Source organism: Perca flavescens, chromosome 23, assembly GCF_004354835.1.
Source record: "Perca flavescens isolate YP-PL-M2 chromosome 23, PFLA_1.0, whole genome shotgun sequence".
Lineage (NCBI taxonomy): Eukaryota > Metazoa > Chordata > Actinopteri > Perciformes > Percidae > Perca > Perca flavescens.
In genome coordinates, this window is record NC_041353.1 from 4,926,953 (window position 1) to 4,944,396 (window position 17,444).

Sequence of the window (17,444 nt, forward strand, 5' to 3'; positions counted from 1 at the left end):
ACCTATCACGATACATGGATCATGATTCAATATATTGCAATATATTTCAATACTGTGCGTAAGGCAATATATTGGGATTTTTTTTATGTATAATTTTAGAAAAACTAATATTTAAAAAAAGACATGATGTGCATAAAAGTCAGGTTAGTTAGGTAAACAATTCAGTACACAGAAAATCAAACTGCCAGTTTGGGATTGTGGTTCACAGGTTCTTAGTGAGCACATTTTGATATGCTAAAGTAGGCCAAAGTTCAGCCATAGCTACGTTGTTAGCTTCTAGCAAAAAGTCAAGCACTGCTAGGCACTGTTAGGCAAGGACACTATTGGGGCGTTTCAGCATAGCCATCTAGCGGTAGGGGGTTTAAACACAACATAAACGTGAACCACTGTCTTATATGAATATTTTTTAACGTAAAAAAATATATAATAATAATAATAATAAATAAAAAATAAAACAATTATTTTAAAAAATCGATATTGCCTTTTTGAAAATCTGTACAGTATTGCAAAATAAAATATCGCGATATTCAAGTGTATTGATTTTTTCTTCCACCCCTAATGAGCATATGTTTGCTTCTTTGCAGGGAAGATTGTCATTGATGGGATCGACATCTGTAAGCTTCCTCTGCAGACACTCAGGTCGCGGCTCTCCATCATCCTCCAGGATCCCGTGTTGTTTAGTGGATCAATAAGGTACGCAAACACACACTCAGACAAAGCTTCAGTATATAATTTTCAGGAAACCCCAACATTGGTGAAGTAACCTCACCAACGTACAGTCTAAAGATTGGGTTCTTCTTTATGTTTTCTTCGTCACAGACTTCTCACCATCGCGGCTAACAACTTCCTGTCTCTATTTGTATTCTCATGTCACCAGCCGCATCGCTGGCACAAGAATTGTAAATTGTGTTGACAGGACTCCCACATAATAATAAACCCCTGAGGTTTCTGCATAGCCCAGCTCAATTCGTTCAACCTTTATTTAAACTCGTAAGCTCATTAAGGGGCGGCCCGCATTTACGATGACATTAAGTCATTACAAAAACAACAACAAAACAGCATCACAGAAAAGAATACGCCATCATAAGAAAGGTAAAAAGATAAAACTTTCTGAATTGAAGAATTGATTAATCAACTGTGATAAATAAGTTAGGATAATACAGATACAAAAGAAAGTACAGTTATGTAAAGCAAGTACAAGTAGACATTGTAAACTCTCAACGAGAGATTGCATTGCTGGAGAGGAAGCAACATCAGAACTTTGCCTCTCGAAAGCAACTATAGCTAGGTGTCACACTGTTGTATTAGTGAACGTGAACACATATTATGACCGCTTCCTTCGCCCCACAGTCACCAAAGTAAATATCGGCAATTCTGACACTTAAATCGGCATTTATCAGACGGACACATCAGGAGCAAATTGAATTTGTTTGAGACTGTCTCAGGAACAAACTCTCACGAGATCTGGCAACACAGATAAGCTAACGTCGGCTAACGTTCACAAACGCCCTAAAGTTTTTTTCCATAATGCTAAATATGTCTTTCAGCTGTGTAAATACTCATACTCACAAGGTTCACTACACTTTCAAACAAGGCCACGCCCATTTAGGAGACGGGAAGTGTGTACCGTTTCATACCATTGGCACAGCGTGTAAAGGGCCAGAATCTTTGACCAAACTCATTTTTGGAAAATATAGTGCTGAAACACACCATTACGGTTATTGGTCTCTCCCCCATCTATCAGTCAGTTTAAGGCTTTGATAAATAACTTCTATGTATCTTCTTGTGTCTGATTTACCTCATTGTTTACACTTTTTTATCTGTTGTAATTTAAATGTTGTTGTAATTTTTATTATAATGCAATTTGCTGAAATGCATGCTGTGCACTCGGCCCCATTGAAAATGAGGGTCTCCCTCGCTGGGCCCCGAGTTTTAAATAAAGGTTTGAAATGAAATGAAATGATGAGCGCTCAAAGCTAATAAAAACAAGTCGTATCCAGCAAAGCCCAAACTGCAGCAACGAGTGAACAACTAACTAAAAGGAAAACCGCTTTGTGCCGAAAGACATTTGTCACACAACGACACAAAGTCCCAGCTGCGGGGTTAGTAGTTGAAACCACAGTGGGAATCTGGCTTGGACCTAATCTGACTTTTGTCACAGACGTCATGGACTGAGGAGGTCGTTCTCTGCCTCCTTCTTCTTCTTCTTCTTCCTCTTCTTCTCTGTCACACACACTCACAACCTCTGTGTGTTTGTGTTACCAGACGATACAGTGACTCTGTGTTTGTTATAAAAGACAAAGAGCATGTGCTATTTGTTTGGACAGATATGCCGCTCTAGATAATTGTGTGTGTATGACAGAGACGGAAAGTGTGTGTGTGTGTCTTGGCGTTTCCACCGGCTCTTGTTTATGTGAACGTAAGCCTGGGGTGAATGGTCGACAGTAACTGTTTCACACTGTTATCTTAGATGTTCTGACACTCGCTTTGAATTAAGAGTAGTGTAATGTTGGGGATAAACAAGGAATTATTTAAGTGCTACATTAACAACAATAACATTAATTGTATGACACAGAATATACACAGACGCATAAGAATAAAACTGTTTCTGTTTCATTCTTCATTTAAAGGCCTGCGTTGGGTCGTCCGACGTTCCGGCAAAAACGCAGGTCTTTCCATTCATTTTAAATAGGGGGGTTAGTACGTTTAGGCTGCGGCCGGGGTCGCCGAACGGGGGAGACTCAAAAAAGCGTATCGGGCCTGCGGCGAAAAGTTGAGGCCGACTCAACTTTTGGAGAAACGCAACCCCACGTCACGCTGCGGTGGCCAATCATGTAGCCGGAGATCAGACCTGACGATGTCCCCTTGTTGCAGGTTTAACCTGGATCCAGAGAGGACGTGCACTGATGACCGACTCTGGGAGGCGCTAGAGATCGCTCAGTTGAAGAACATGGTGAAATCGCTGCCTGGAGGACTAGGTACTCAAATACCTCTTTTTCACTTCCGGGATTGCTCAGATGCCGCCAGAAATTCTGCCGAATGTCCCTCTTTTTAGGCCGGATGTCCGTTACCTTCCGCTTTCTTTGTGTTTTTAAATTTTAAACTCTGGTGGATTTCTGAGGACTATGGTTAACTGCTCCTCAGATCTCTGCAGGGTAAATCCAGACAGCTAGCTAGACTATCTGTCCAATCTGAGTTTTCTGTTGCACGACTAAAATGACTTTTGAACGTACACACGTTCCACCAAAACAAGAGGCTGTTTTACAGAGGCACCGTCATTGTCTCTGGGGCTTAGCGCCGCCCAAGACAACTGTGATTGGTTTAAAGAAATGCCACTTAACCAGAGCACGTTTTTCTCCCATCCCGTAATGCTGTGTGGAATAGCCAACTAACCAATCGCAATCTTCCTGGGCGGCGCTAAGTAACGGACATTGGCGAAAGACATGCATCCGCGGAATTTCCCGTGGCACCGGAGCAATCCCGGAAGTACAACGTCGTGGATATAGACTAGCCAATGCCACAGACTAGTTTTATTGCACCAAAAGTCTGTTTTGAAGTCCTGCAGGATACATCGATTTGCATGAAGACTCAAATACTTCTGTTTGATTAAATGTATGCCGTTTGCAGATGCGGTTGTGACTGAAGGCGGAGAGAACTTCAGCGTCGGTCAGAGGCAGCTCTTCTGTCTGGCCCGGGCTTTTGTCAGAAAGAGTAGCATCCTCATCATGGACGAAGCCACAGCATCGATAGACATGGCCACGGTGTGTTTCTGTGGGTGTGATATCAGGTCATGTCCAATTCTCAGTGATGTGAGAATCATAGACCACTTCCAGAAGCTTCTTCCTTAATAGATCCATATGCAGGGTTTTCCCTACCATTATAAGGTTTAGGTGCAGAACCCAAGCTGTTTTGGGCACCACCTAAGCCATATGAATGGAACTAAATGACTTTTCTCAGCTCCAATGATTGTAGTTTGTCCCCAGTGGACTTCCTCAGCAAGTTTTATCTTTGAGCTTTGTGAGGGTTTATTATCTGCAGTTTTAGACACAGATATCGTAATAATTATAGTCCAAAATGATGTGAAATTGCATATTTCTTTTATTAAATAACGTAATTTCTTTTTGAGAAAGGACCTATTAACCCCCCGCCAATTACGTGCACCGAAGTCTTTCCCAAACCTAGGAAAAACACTGATATGTGTCTTTGGGCTTGTATAACCTCATCCAGTTCACTAATGTAGGGCTGCACAATTAATCACAATTTTATCGAAATAACAGTATGGACTGTGCAATATCCAAATCACAGTTTTGTTATAGGCAAAATATGTGTCAAACCATTCTAAATGAAGTATTGTGGTGCTGCAGAGTCAAAAATAATCGCAATTACATATTTTCCTCATATCATGCAGCCCCATTACTAATTCATATATACTAATTTCTCAGTTATAGACACGGGTGGAACGTAACCAAGTAACAATTTACTCAGGTAGTATTGTGTACTTATGTACACATTTGAGCTACTTGTACTTGACTTGAGTATTTGCATTTTCTGCAAGTTCATACTTTTACTCCCATTCATTTATCTGACAGCTTTAGTTAGATTTTATGTGCAAAACATAAAAGGAATTTACAAAACATGAAAACACTACATCATCTTTTATAACTCATATGTTTTGTGCATACAATATATTATACTATCCAACAGTATAAAAAAATAGTCCAACTACAGCAGTAAAATGCTACTTAGACATTAATACACGAATGATAATAATACAGTAATACAATATATACTAATAAAACACAACAAAAGGGGTCATTTTACATTATATAAGTACTTTTGTATTTGACTTTTAAGTACATTTAGCTGATAATACTTACATACTTGGTCTAGTATTGCTATCTTTACTTTAGTAAAAGCATCTGAATACTTCTTCCACCACTGGTTGTAGAATTAAATTCAAGAAAAGTTAAATGATATATATAATGTTTTTTTTTTTTTACAGAACATTACAAATCTGAAATTACACTGACACCATAAAAACATATGAAACTGCTTTTAGCAAATAGAAATAGAAAAGAAATGTTTAAACGTAGACTCTTTCTTTCTGTGACCAACAAATGTATTCTTCCATTTCAAAATAAAAAAACTCCAACATCTCTTTTCTTCCCTATAGGAGAACATCTTACAGAAAGTTGTGATGACCGCATTTGCAGACCGAACAGTCGTTACAATCGCAGTAAGTCCGTCCGTCCGTCTGTTGATTTTGTTGTTGAAAGTCGAACCACGAGGTTTATTTGAACCGTTGGCCTACATTTGGACTATCAACAAAGATCACTGTTTGCTCAGTGCTGATGGCTGCAGTAATGGGGCTCCTTTTCTTTGAGCTTCATGTGCATCTATTACATCATATTTTCCTCGAGGACGCCTTTCCTGCCCCCTTTCATTTTTCACACTAAGTGATTTTCCACACAGTATCTAATATAGTTAATATCCGTAGTCTTTGATGTGAAGTCAGTCCTTTTTGCCTTTGCCTCTTTCACTTATCTTGCTTTCCTTTTCTCCCTCTGTGATACTGTCTTGTCCTCTGGCTTTATGCTTTCTCCCACCCACCATACTCCCTCCTATACTTTTCCTTCTCTACCATTTCCCTCTACTTTTATTTCTATATTTATTATTTTTCTCTTTTTATTTGTCTTGCACATCTATTCCCCTTCATCCTCACTTCTTATACTCCCCTTTTTTTACTCATCTTTTCCTTTTCTGCCCTTCTACACTTTTCTTTCTCTCCTATCCTCCCTTCCTCTTCCCCCCCCAATCATCCTCTCTGCCCCCTCCATCCTGACACCAGCATCGCGTGTCCTCCATCTTGGACGCCGAGCAGGTGTTGGTCTTCTCCTCTGGGATATTGGTGGAAAGTGACTCGGGTCCCAACCTGCTAGCGCAGGACGATAGCCTCTTCAGTGTGCTAGTGAGGACTCACAAGTAGACCTGGATCAGCACAAACCACTTTGGCTCTGCCTGGTTCTTCTCTCTTTCTTCCATTTTTTTCCCCACCTGTTCCTGAATTGTCCTCCTTTTCCTGGCTGAGTCAGAGCTGGAGTCTGGGTCTGCTGAAGCCTTTCTGCCACTGACAGCCTGGTTGGTATCAAAATCAAAACTACTGCACGCTATTTTCATAGACGTTTAATGGACATGAAGTGCAATTTGGCCACGCCCTGCAGTGTTGCGACATCGCTTTCAGTGTTATTAAGATTTAAAACAACCTTCAGTGCTTTCAGTACTCAGAGCATGTGATAATTAGTACCATTGCATCCATCATCATGCCACTTGTTTGGGTTAAGGTGCAAGACCACGTTATAAATTACTGATCCTCGTCCCAGCAGTGTTAAACTGAAGCTGTTTTCTCATAGGAACAATGTCGGACAAATCATGACCGGACATTGTCCAGATTTTCCCTTTTCTCACACATAGCACACAACAGGAGATTGTCCGCGTCAGATGCATTCTCACTTACTGGAAATACACGGTTTGGTTTAGACGAGGGGTGGCGCCCAGGTAGAGCATGCAGGAGGCAGGACATGACGCGGATTACACCACATTCACGTAGCCCGCTCATAATGTTGTCATGAATAACTCCGTGTCTTGCCTGTTCCCTGAATTTTTCTGACAATTTCCGCAACCAGCCCTGACTGACAGAAGTTCCTGAATCTTGTTGTCTCTCCAGTAAGACATTTCGCGCTGGCGTCTTCGTGTAAATCACCCTTTTTCAGATGTTTGTTTTCTTTCCCTTTCGCGCAGCACAATGACCAGCTATGTTAACACATGGGCTCTATCGGACATTACACAGACTTTGTACTAGGAAGCTAGCGAAGTGAAGTCAGTTTAATGTCCGGTCCTACTGATTCAGACATTTGCATTCACCCATATAGCATTATGGTCCTGCGGAGGCCTCACACAGAGCTCTTGCCGTAGCATGTGTAAGTGGCCTGAATTTTATACTTGTGCGTTGGTGTGTGCATCAATCTCTTTAGCAGGGCCAGCTAGGCGTGTGTGTCATGGGGAGTGTGTGGTAGAGCGAGTGAGAGAGTGACGGCAACTAGCTTTGGAGTGAGTAGCGACTCTAGAGTCATAGTGAGAGAAACAAAGTGTCTCCCCTGTTCTTTCTGACCACGGTGGGGAATCTGTAGCAGGAAAAGTTAATCCTCTCCTTGATTTCATGGTGTTTATGGAGAAGGAGAACCAGGAAATGAGTCAGGGGGAAATGCAACACTACCAAGCCATGGCCAAATGACGTGCGTCGCCGCGACATGTAGTTAAATAGTTTGAGAGGTGCACGTCAGGCTACAGCGTAAGGTTTGTATCTCCACGTACCTACAGTACTAGGTACAGTATTAATATCATTTACCTGGACAGTTTTTTGACCTCTAATTACTCTACAGTATTTCAGTCTTTATTTTAGTTGCAGCATATTTAGAAGGCAGCTTCAGTAAGCACTAGCTGTATGACACACCTGTATAACGTCTGTTTAAAAGGCACTGTCTACGAAGTCATTCAATTTGATCATTTGTTGTTTTTATTTTGGAACTGTAAAAATATGCATACAACTACTGAAAACCACCAACATCAAATCAATGTACAAAGCTTTAAGAGTTGAAGAATCAATCACTGTAATAAGTTTCTTGACATTACCACTTTTCCAGAACCTAACTGGCGTCGTTGCTTTGTGTTTCCAGCACCGCGTCCACACCATCCTAACAGCCGATCTGGTCATCGTGATGAAGCGAGGAAACATTTTGGAGTACGACAAACCCGAGACTCTTTTGGAGCAGGAGGACGGGATGTTCGCTTCCTTCGTCAGGGCTGACATGTAGAAACACAAGTCAGTCAGCCAACGCCCGGCAACTGACAGACCGATCAGTTGGTTGGATCTGCTCCTTTTAGTTGTTTTCTTAACGAGCCGGACAGCGCTCTGTGACACTACAACACTCCAGTGAAGCCAATCATGTTTGTCTTTAACGAGCAGCAACTTCTCTGTGTATTTAACAGAAAAACCTGATCCAGACACACTATCGATCACCAGATGATATATATATTTGAAAAATTGTACTTGAATCATTCAGTCAGTCAGCCATTTAAAATACTGCATTTTTTTTTTTTTTTTTTTTTTTATGTAGAAACACCATATATAGTTTAAATGATAAACCAATTACCAAGTAAATCAATCACTTGATCCGATTATTAGAATGGAAATTAGCAACTACACATATCCGTAAACTTTTTCACAACGTTAAACAGCTTAGATATGAAATGTAATTTATTAAAGGCTCAGTTACTTACACACACACACACACACACACACACACACACACACATATATACTGTTTACCACTACATGTTAGTAGATACATACGCTGTTGGTTTGGCTCTTTTCATGGGATTTGTTGAGAATTAGAAACATACAGAACATCTCCAGACTTGTGATTTAAGTTCCGGGACTTCGATCGATAAGCATATCATTTGAAAATCAATCACAGGTGTGTTAAGTCATTGGGCGATTGAGCTTTAACTCTCCAGTCTCCGTTGACAAGATGTGTTAAATAGAAAGTAAATGCTGAGAGAAGAAGCAATTTAGTTTTTATTTTAGGCGTTTCAAGGCAGTGAACAGTGCAGAGTTTAGAATGAATCACTGTATCTGTATGGACTTGGTCATTTATACTGAAGAGTTGTTTATCAGATTTAGATTTAGCTGTTTAGGTTTTTTTAAGGATCAGTTTAAATGGATCGAATTTCAAAAGCCTTAAATAATCTTAAAAGTATTTGTTACATTTATTTTAAATATATGCACAATACATATCGGTTTTATTCCTTGTATTATGCAATAATAAGGAAGGGAGAAATTTGTATTTAAAATCCTTCTTTTTCTTTCTTTTTTTTTAAATATCTGAATGTTGGCTTTGGCCGGTAGTTCCTGTGCTCTGCGTGCATGAATGCATTGTGCAATCTCTCACTGTAAAGACTTCACAATGTCTTTGTCCTTCTTGGAGTTTCATACCAGGAGGTCGATCTGTGTGTCTTTTCCCAATTTTGGCAAACATTTCCTTGGGACGAGATCAGCAGACGTCTTTGATGCAGCAGCAAAGCTTCCACGATCAGAAGGAACATCGTGAGTGTGTGCGGCCAGTCGGCAACCAACTTTGGTGTAAAGAGGGCGGAAACATACCAGAAACCAATCCAACGTTTGCTTTTTCACACAGACGAAAAGCTTGATTTGAACTTGCCAAAGATTAGATTCAATTCAATTCAGTTTATATATGAAAGGGGACAGTGCAAAAGAAAAAGAAAGACAACACAACCAAAGTTGAACTTAGCACAAAACAAGACACAACACAGAAGCAAAAAGATTAGATAATAAACTTTGTTACAATGTTTTTTTACTGTATTACATTTAGAAAAAGCACAACCCAAACTGGCTCTTCATCAGGTACAGAGTTAGCAAAGTGACTGACAAATGTCTTGATTTGAAATCATCCATTTTCAGGATAAATCAGTCTAGAGATAAACTTGTCACAGTCGGTTAGATTTGTGCATTTATACGACTTTGCGAGCAATGACAGCAGCAACGCACCATGTCCATTTAACCAAACTTTTAATGTTTAATTTGGATTTCGAAATTATATTAGAACCCACCCTATAATCAAAACTGGGCTTTTTCCGAAATTTTTGTTCCTTTTCGATGTTTTTGCTGCATTTTTGTCGCCTTTTTCAAGGTTTTTTGACAATTTCTTCGCCTTGGTTTTGAAAAGAATGTCGCTTTTTTAGGCGTTTGTCACCTTTTTTCAACATGTTTTCAATGTTTTTGTCTTTTTTTTTCTTTTTAAATGCAGCCCCAGGACCTCCCTAGATTGTTGGAGATCTAAACAATCCCCCAAAGAAAAGAAATTGAAACCAAAGTTACGCCACTATACCTAATAAACACCTAGAGTAGCAATTTAAATTAGTAAAAGTTGGATATTTATTTGTGGTATACTTCCACCTTTCCTCTATCAGTTGTATTTCTCTACCTACACTAGTACAAACACTGTAGGGTGTCACGGCTCAGGTTGAAGCCGGTGAACCCGCTGTCTGTCTGCGGTCATGCTTTGCTGAACATATTATCCTCGGGGACAATAGACGCCCAACCTGAGCTGCCATCGACTGCAGAGATGTGTAATGGTTTATTGTTCTGAAATACTGAAGAGTTGCAGTTGAAAATGTCTGAATAGATTCAGAATCAAACGATCCAAAGGGTTCTCAAACGTAAAGCTGCATTAAAGAATATTGCTAATCCTGACAATGAATCAAAAGGTTACATATAGATTCAAATGTATCCACAGAGAATTATTACCAACTCTTAAAGTTATTTTAGTTCATGTTTCTTTTGTGTTCCAGCCCACAAACTCTTCAATCTTGTTTCCAGATAGACCAAAGTTAGCAACTAGCTAGGAAGCTAAGAAAGTGGAGCATTTAGCAGCTAAAGGAGCCAGAGTCCAGACAAAAACTGATCTAACAACACGTTCATTCTCCCAACTCGTAAAATATGGACGCTTGGTCAGTGGCTCTCAGCGTCAGATACCAAACGTACATTTTATAACCCCAACCACAATCTTCTCCTAAACTTAACTGTCCCGTTCTTCTTTTCCTAAACCCAACTGTCCCGTTCGTGTCCCGCGTGTCACAGAAACTTTTATAAGCCCACCTACACTCTTTCCCTAGACTTAACTGTCCCGTTCTTGTGCCGCATGCCAGTTACACCTACGTCCCGACCCAGAGCGTCAAAAAGTGACGCCAATAGTCCCAACCCAGCATGTTTAGATAAAGCGCGTTTAGATATGACACTAAAGGAGACTTTTAGCATCAATAACAAACGCCAAAGGCACCTAACCAAGCGTCGGTATTTTTACGCGATGGGAGTGAGAATGTATTGGATCTAACAGAGGGCAGAATAATGGACTTTAGGGGGCCACAAACACGACTCCACAGTCGTCATAGTCTGACTCACCGGATGTAGACTGCGGGTAAAAGCCTGCAATTGGCTGCATATTTCACGAGGCATCCTCCTCCCCTTTCCCTTATCTGCGTTTTAACGTTTTCAAAATCCTTGTCGCTACGGGAAACAACAAAAACAACTTCCGAGATAGCAACCTACACGCTGAAAATGGCAGGTTTTGACAAAGATTTAGATTGTGCCATAAAACGATTAACGGTAACGATTGTAAAGATAAACAAATAAACCTATATAATAGGGGCAGGAAAAAATACCAAATTGTTTGTATTGTGATTTTTTTTACCTATCATCAATATTTTTTATATAATTTCCCACATATAATCAATATTTTTATTTATTTAGCCTACCAATGATTCACCTAAATATTTTCTTTTTGTACAGTACTGCCATAAAGAGACGAACAGCAGTAAATGCAGAAAATCCATGTTATGTACTTCCTAGTCTCGCTTTGCCAGCCCCTCCTCCAAAGCGCGTTGAAGGAGGGTCTGGCTACTCCACATGGCATTCGGGGATGGGAGGAAAACATGCTCTGGTTTAATGGCATTTCTTTAAACCAATCAGAATCGAAATGGGCGGTGCTAAACTCCGCACAGAGCCGCTGCAAAATAGTCGTGCGAGAGAAAACTCAGATTGGACAGATAGTCTAGCTAGCTGTCTGGATTTACCCTGCAGAGATCTGAGGAGCAGTTAACCAATCCACCGAATTTAAAATGCCAACACAAAGAAAGAGAAACAGAAAATACAAGCATCCGGAGCAATCCCAGAAGTGGAACGCGAAGGATATAGACTAGTTCTTTACAGATGAAATAAATGTCAGACTGACTGACAGACATGTGATGTGCATTCTTCTTAGGTAACAATCAGTTTTTAGAAATGTCTCTAGAAGTGTATTATTCAACTTTTGTTTTTGTTAAAGAAGGAAAAGAAAATAGCAATAGTGATCACATAGTGACAGTGGATAGGCATGACAGGGGGGAGAGTGATGGGAGACGACACGCAGCAAAGGGCAGCAGGTCGGATTCCAACCTGCGCCGCTGCAGGACTCAGCCAACGTGGGGCGAACGCTCTCACTGGGTGAGCTAGAGGCCGCCCCGGGATTTAGCCATGCTAATGCCAGGGCTCGCCTCCTCACGTGCAAATGTTCCACCAAACCAAGTTCCCCTGCCAAAACAATATAACAGTGGCACCGTCGCTGCCTCCGGGGCTTAGTGCTGTCCAAGATGATTGGGATTGGTTAAAAAATTTACAAACAAGCCCGAGCGTTCTTTCTCCGTTAGCAGAATGACAACGGTAGCAGCCAGACTTAGCGTTGTGGAGATAGGTCTGGATTTGCGAGACTACAGTCACCATAACAACTTTTAATGATAACATGTCAGATGTTGTGTGGTCAGCTTGTTTCCCCCACCCCCCAAGGGGCCAAAAAAAATCAGATAACAGATGTTAAAGCTCACTGATTGGATCATTTTTTACTGCAGTGTTCCCTGGGAACTGACGATACAATTGGGAGGGTTTTTATTCCCGACCAAGTGCTGGGAGTCGTCTATGCAAACAGTTAACAGCATGTTGACTTCCATAACTCATATTGGGATTATAATCACATTACAAAAACATAGAGGTCATTATTCCTTTAAAGCAATAGTTTGACATTTTGGAAAATAGACTTTTTTTTTTTTTCCCTCTCTGGCGGATAGATGATACCACTCTCATATCGGAAGCTACAGACGACGTCTGATTAGCTATCTTGTTTTTGTAATCTGTTCAAAAATCAAAGTTTATAAACGACAATGCCGTTAATGTACCAGACTCATAGGAGTAAGTTACTGTAAATTTAGCCAATAATCAAAACTGGCCAGTGCAACCCACCCAAAAAAACTATTATAATTTCCTTTGCATAAATAAAGACATTTGCACCATAACTTGATGCAGAAAAGGCACAAATTGTTGCAGAAAAATTCACCAGAATGCAGAAAATTAAGTGTTTGATGACCAAAATTTCAATTTCGCTCGAAGGTGGAGATCTCACACGTCCCCCCAATGTTGAACCTAAAGTTACGCCTGTGACAGACTATTATGTAATAAATGTATATTCCCAGTTTATGTTTTTATAAAGAGTCGACCGCAGCCTCTGGCAAAGATTAGTTTACAACGTGCTGCATTCAACAAATGTTTGTGCTTCTGAACAAAATAATGAGAGAACTGCAATTAAAAAAAATATATATGTATTTCCATTTCACATTTTATAGAATCGCAGTTCAGCCTGTTGATGTCGGAGTTTTTCTAGAATCACTCGTCGTGTCTCTGAGGGAGCGGTGCTATTGTCCCTTTTTGTATTATTGTGATTCATTATACTCACTTTTAAATGAGATTCAAAATGGCATTGTACTGTACAGTCTAAATGCCAAATAGATTCTTTTGCAAGAATTTCAGCATTTGATTTTGTTCTTTTTTATTTGTTTTGAGATATTGTACTCGCAGATGTTTCATCTCAAGAGGTTGCCACTTGACACAAACTCATTTTACGATGCTAAAATTACTGTTTATTTACATGTCCGAGTCCGAACGCAATTTTGCGGATGTTTTTATGTTTAAAAAAAAAGGATCTTACCCTTTAACAGAAAGGTCGACCTTAGAAATCCTTTCCATAATGATGGTAGACACTTCGAATATTAATCTGAGCCTGTCAGCAGCAAAACGAGCCCTTTTGTGAACGCAAATACAAGCTGCACAATTCAATTTTATTTATAGTATCAAGAGTTATCTCTAGACACTTTACAGATAGAGTAGGTCTAGACCTTCCTCTATAATTTACAAAGACCCAACAATTCCAGTAATTCCATATTAATTAACAATTGCCCTATTAACTTGTAGCTTATTTCGCCGTTGCCGACTGCAGCGATCTCGCTTAATACTGGACCAATGTCAAAGATTGTTGTTCCCATCAGTCACTTAGACACAAAAACATAAGAAAATAGTTACCCTTTAATGACTGAATGTTCTTTGATCCTCATTCAGCTCAGCCACACAAGCACGTTTCATAAATCTTTTGTGTTTAGTTTTTACTGTGTGCGTGTGTGTGGGCGTGCGTATCTGGACTTGAAGCTGACAGACCACTGCCTTGTTAAATTCTTCGCAACCCAAACCATAGTTTGTCTTTGAGACAATGTCGGTGCAAAAACCGACAAATAGATGCAAAGACAAGTTATTTACTTTTATACCGTGTTGGGGCACAGAGGAGACAGATTTAGCTATTCTAGTGAACACATTTGTCAGTATAATTGTTTCATCTTACAGTTTTTAACATTTTAAAGAAAGTTAAAGTGATGGTTCGGAGTAATTTCACCCTTGGGTCCTTTGCACCATGACCTCGAGCCAAACACCCCCCAAACACCCCACAGCTTTTTTCAGCTGGGTCTAACATTGGGAGAGTTAGCGTAGAGCAGCGTTATCAGCTGAATAGCTTAGCGCAGGGGCTAATGGACCCACGTTTGTATCTCGTAAATGACCCCACTAATAATGCCCGAAATGATACCAAACGTCTACTGTAGTACAAATAGGTTATGTACTCATAAAACGATGGATTGTAAATTTTGTAAGTACACCAGAAGTTTGTAAGTAACACTTGCCTGCTGGCTTCTGCTCTCTGCTGTTGTTGTTGCTGCTGCAAGAGGAGTGCTTAGGGACGTCTACAAATTACAACACCGAAAAGAGATGCAACAAAAATATTTTTTAATTTAACTTTTTTTTTAACTAAGTGTTGTAGTATAACTAGCAGGAGACAAGTAATAACTGAGGTAAGTTTGGAGACATTACCTTATTTAATCATTAAATTAATAAATATTTTTGTTGTATCTCTTTTCGGTGTAGTAATTTGTAGACGGCCCTAAGCACTCGTCTAACTGCAGGCAACAACAGCAGAGAGCAGAAGAGAGCAGACAAGTGTTCATAAACTTCTGGTGTACTTACAAACTTTCCAATCCATCGTTTTATGAGTACATAACCTATTTGTACTAGTGAAGAAGTTTGGTATCATTTTGGGCATTATAAGTGGGATCATTTACGAGATACAAACGTGGGTCCATTAGCCCCTGCGCTAATAAGCTAGTCAGCTGATAACGCTACTCTATGCTAACTCTCCCAATGTTAGACCCAGGTGAAAAAAGCTTCTGGGTGGGTGTTTGGCTCGAGGTCATGGTGCAAAGGACCCTAGGGTGAAATTACTCTGAATCATCACTTTAATGCTTCATATTTGAAATACAGCACAAATGTGGGTTGATTTAGGGTTGACTGTCTATCTGCATGTAACACAGAGTGAACATTACGCACACATATTATCAGACTGCTCTCATAAATGCACATTTGACTGTTAAAGTGCAGGTTTTTTTAAAATTCTAAATGTATGTAGGCCTAAGTGTACATTCTGTATATCCACAACTTTTTTAAACCCATCGCAAAGTATTATTGTTTGTGCCTATCTTTTTTTTTTTTTACACTTGAAATGATAATAAAATGGTTTTGAGTGAAGTGAGCCTTTTGTTTTTCTCGGTAAACCTGCAGTACATGAACCCTCAACACATTGGCTAACAGGCAATATGTTGCTAAATGGCTCCTCTTGGTGGCTACGTCTCACATTTCTAGATATTAGTTCTACTCTGTTTAGAGTTTAACCCTCTGAGGTCTAAGGGCATTTTCACATATCTTCTTAAATTCTCCTTTATCCTATATATAAAAATATGATTTACCTTTATTTATTCAGGGAAGGTTCACTGAGAGGAAGCTGCCCAGTACAACCACCAGTCTGATCTGCTGGCCTCTGAGCAGCTCCACCGGAGTGGTTGGAGGTTAATGGCCTTGCTCAACGGTACCTCAGTGGTGGTAATGAGGGAGGGACAAACATTCACTTTCCCCACCCAGATTTCATCCTGTCGGTCTGGGGATTGAACTGACGACCTCCCAGTCACAAGCTCGCTTCTCTAACCTTTAGGCCCCCCCTGCACATAACCTGATACCAGTGTGCTTCCTATGAAAATGTTCAGAACAAACTCCGCTTTCGGTCCAGTGAAGCCCAAATGTGTTCCAGATTAATGTGTGGAGAGATAATTTGGCCCTAAAGCTGAAAAGTTGATGTTGACTTTTTGAAATTTCTCCAATCTCTTGTGAACACATACTTACACTCGATGTCTACACCTGGTGCTCAAAATGAGTAAAGAATAAGTATTGTGTTCGCAAAAGCAGTGTAATATAGGAATAAAACAGTAAATAAATGTCTAAAATGAAATTTTGGGTAACACTTTACTTTATAATAACCACGTTTATTTCACACGTCATGAAATGTCATCAAAGGTACAATGATCATGTATAAGCCGGGGGAACCCTAAACCCCAAATAAGCTACTAAAAGCTTTTCGGAGGGGGCCCGATAAAAATGAAGGTACTTGAAGGTATCAACATAATCTTGACATGACACTGTCATAACTATAAGACACTGTCATGAATGTGTCGTAAACGTTATAAACAAGTCATAAACGTTTATTTTTGTGTGTGTTTGTCATGACAACTTGACATTAAATTTCTTTGGAGTGTCCTTATTAAGACAAGTTGACATTAAACAGAATGACATTATGTCAAGTAGTCATGACAAAGACAACTTCTGGTAATGTCACTTTGACTAATGTCAAGTTGTCATAATCAAGACAACCCAAACACTGTCAACTTGGCACGACAAAAACTGAATGACACATAATGACAGAAGTCATAAACGTTCATGACACGTTTATAATGTTTCTGACACGTACATGACAGTGTCATGTCATAGTTATGACAGTGTCATGTAACGATTATGTCAATACCTTCAAATAAAGTGTTACCAAATTTTGTAATTGCGCTTTTTGTGTTGTCAAACATTGCTTGGACTCGCCGGTGCCTCTTTTGTCCTTTTTTCCTCAGAGCGATAAAATCAGGAAATAAAAAAATTAAACATGTTCCAGTTTGTGCCAAAAAGTGCCATTATTTTTTCTATTATTATTTCATTCTTTTTCTAACACCAGACAGCAGAATTAGAAACTGCTCTTCATTTAACCCCCTTTTCTGTGTTCTCAGTCAATATGTATAATTGTATAACATGGTCCTTTATTTGTTTTAAAGTGTTTTTATTTGAGTGGGCTAACATGTAGCTAGTCTGGAAAGTATTTCCATATCTTGTGTAATTTTGAAATCATTCTGCATTAATTGCCCAGTTTCTATTTAAGAATATTGTTCTGAATGTTCTGACACATTTTGAGAAAGAGGAAAAAACCGACTTCAAAATAATATTCAGAGTAACCTAGCCTATATAGCTTGATTGCAGCTGTGAATTAAAATGGAGAAAAGTAAAGTTTAAGTCATTAATTCATATTTCATAGGCC

The 17,444-nt window shown here is 39.6% G+C and overlaps 1 protein-coding gene across 2 annotated transcripts in view; it reads left to right on the forward strand.

Annotated features, from left to right (window-relative positions):
* abcc9 (ATP-binding cassette, sub-family C (CFTR/MRP), member 9) overlaps window positions 1–9,921 on the forward strand; it is a 92,194-nt gene extending 82,273 nt beyond the window's left edge. For both annotated transcript variants that reach the window (XM_028570679.1, XM_028570678.1), the window contains exons 36-40: window positions 585–693; window positions 2,875–2,978; window positions 3,628–3,761; window positions 5,174–5,236; window positions 7,734–9,921. In XM_028570679.1, coding sequence (XP_028426480.1) covers window positions 585–693; window positions 2,875–2,978; window positions 3,628–3,761; window positions 5,174–5,236; window positions 7,734–7,871 — 548 coding nt within the window. In that variant the 3' untranslated portion in view covers window positions 7,872–9,921. The remainder of the gene's footprint in view (window positions 1–584; window positions 694–2,874; window positions 2,979–3,627; window positions 3,762–5,173; window positions 5,237–7,733) is intronic.
* Window positions 9,922–17,444: the final 7,523 nt, after the last annotated feature.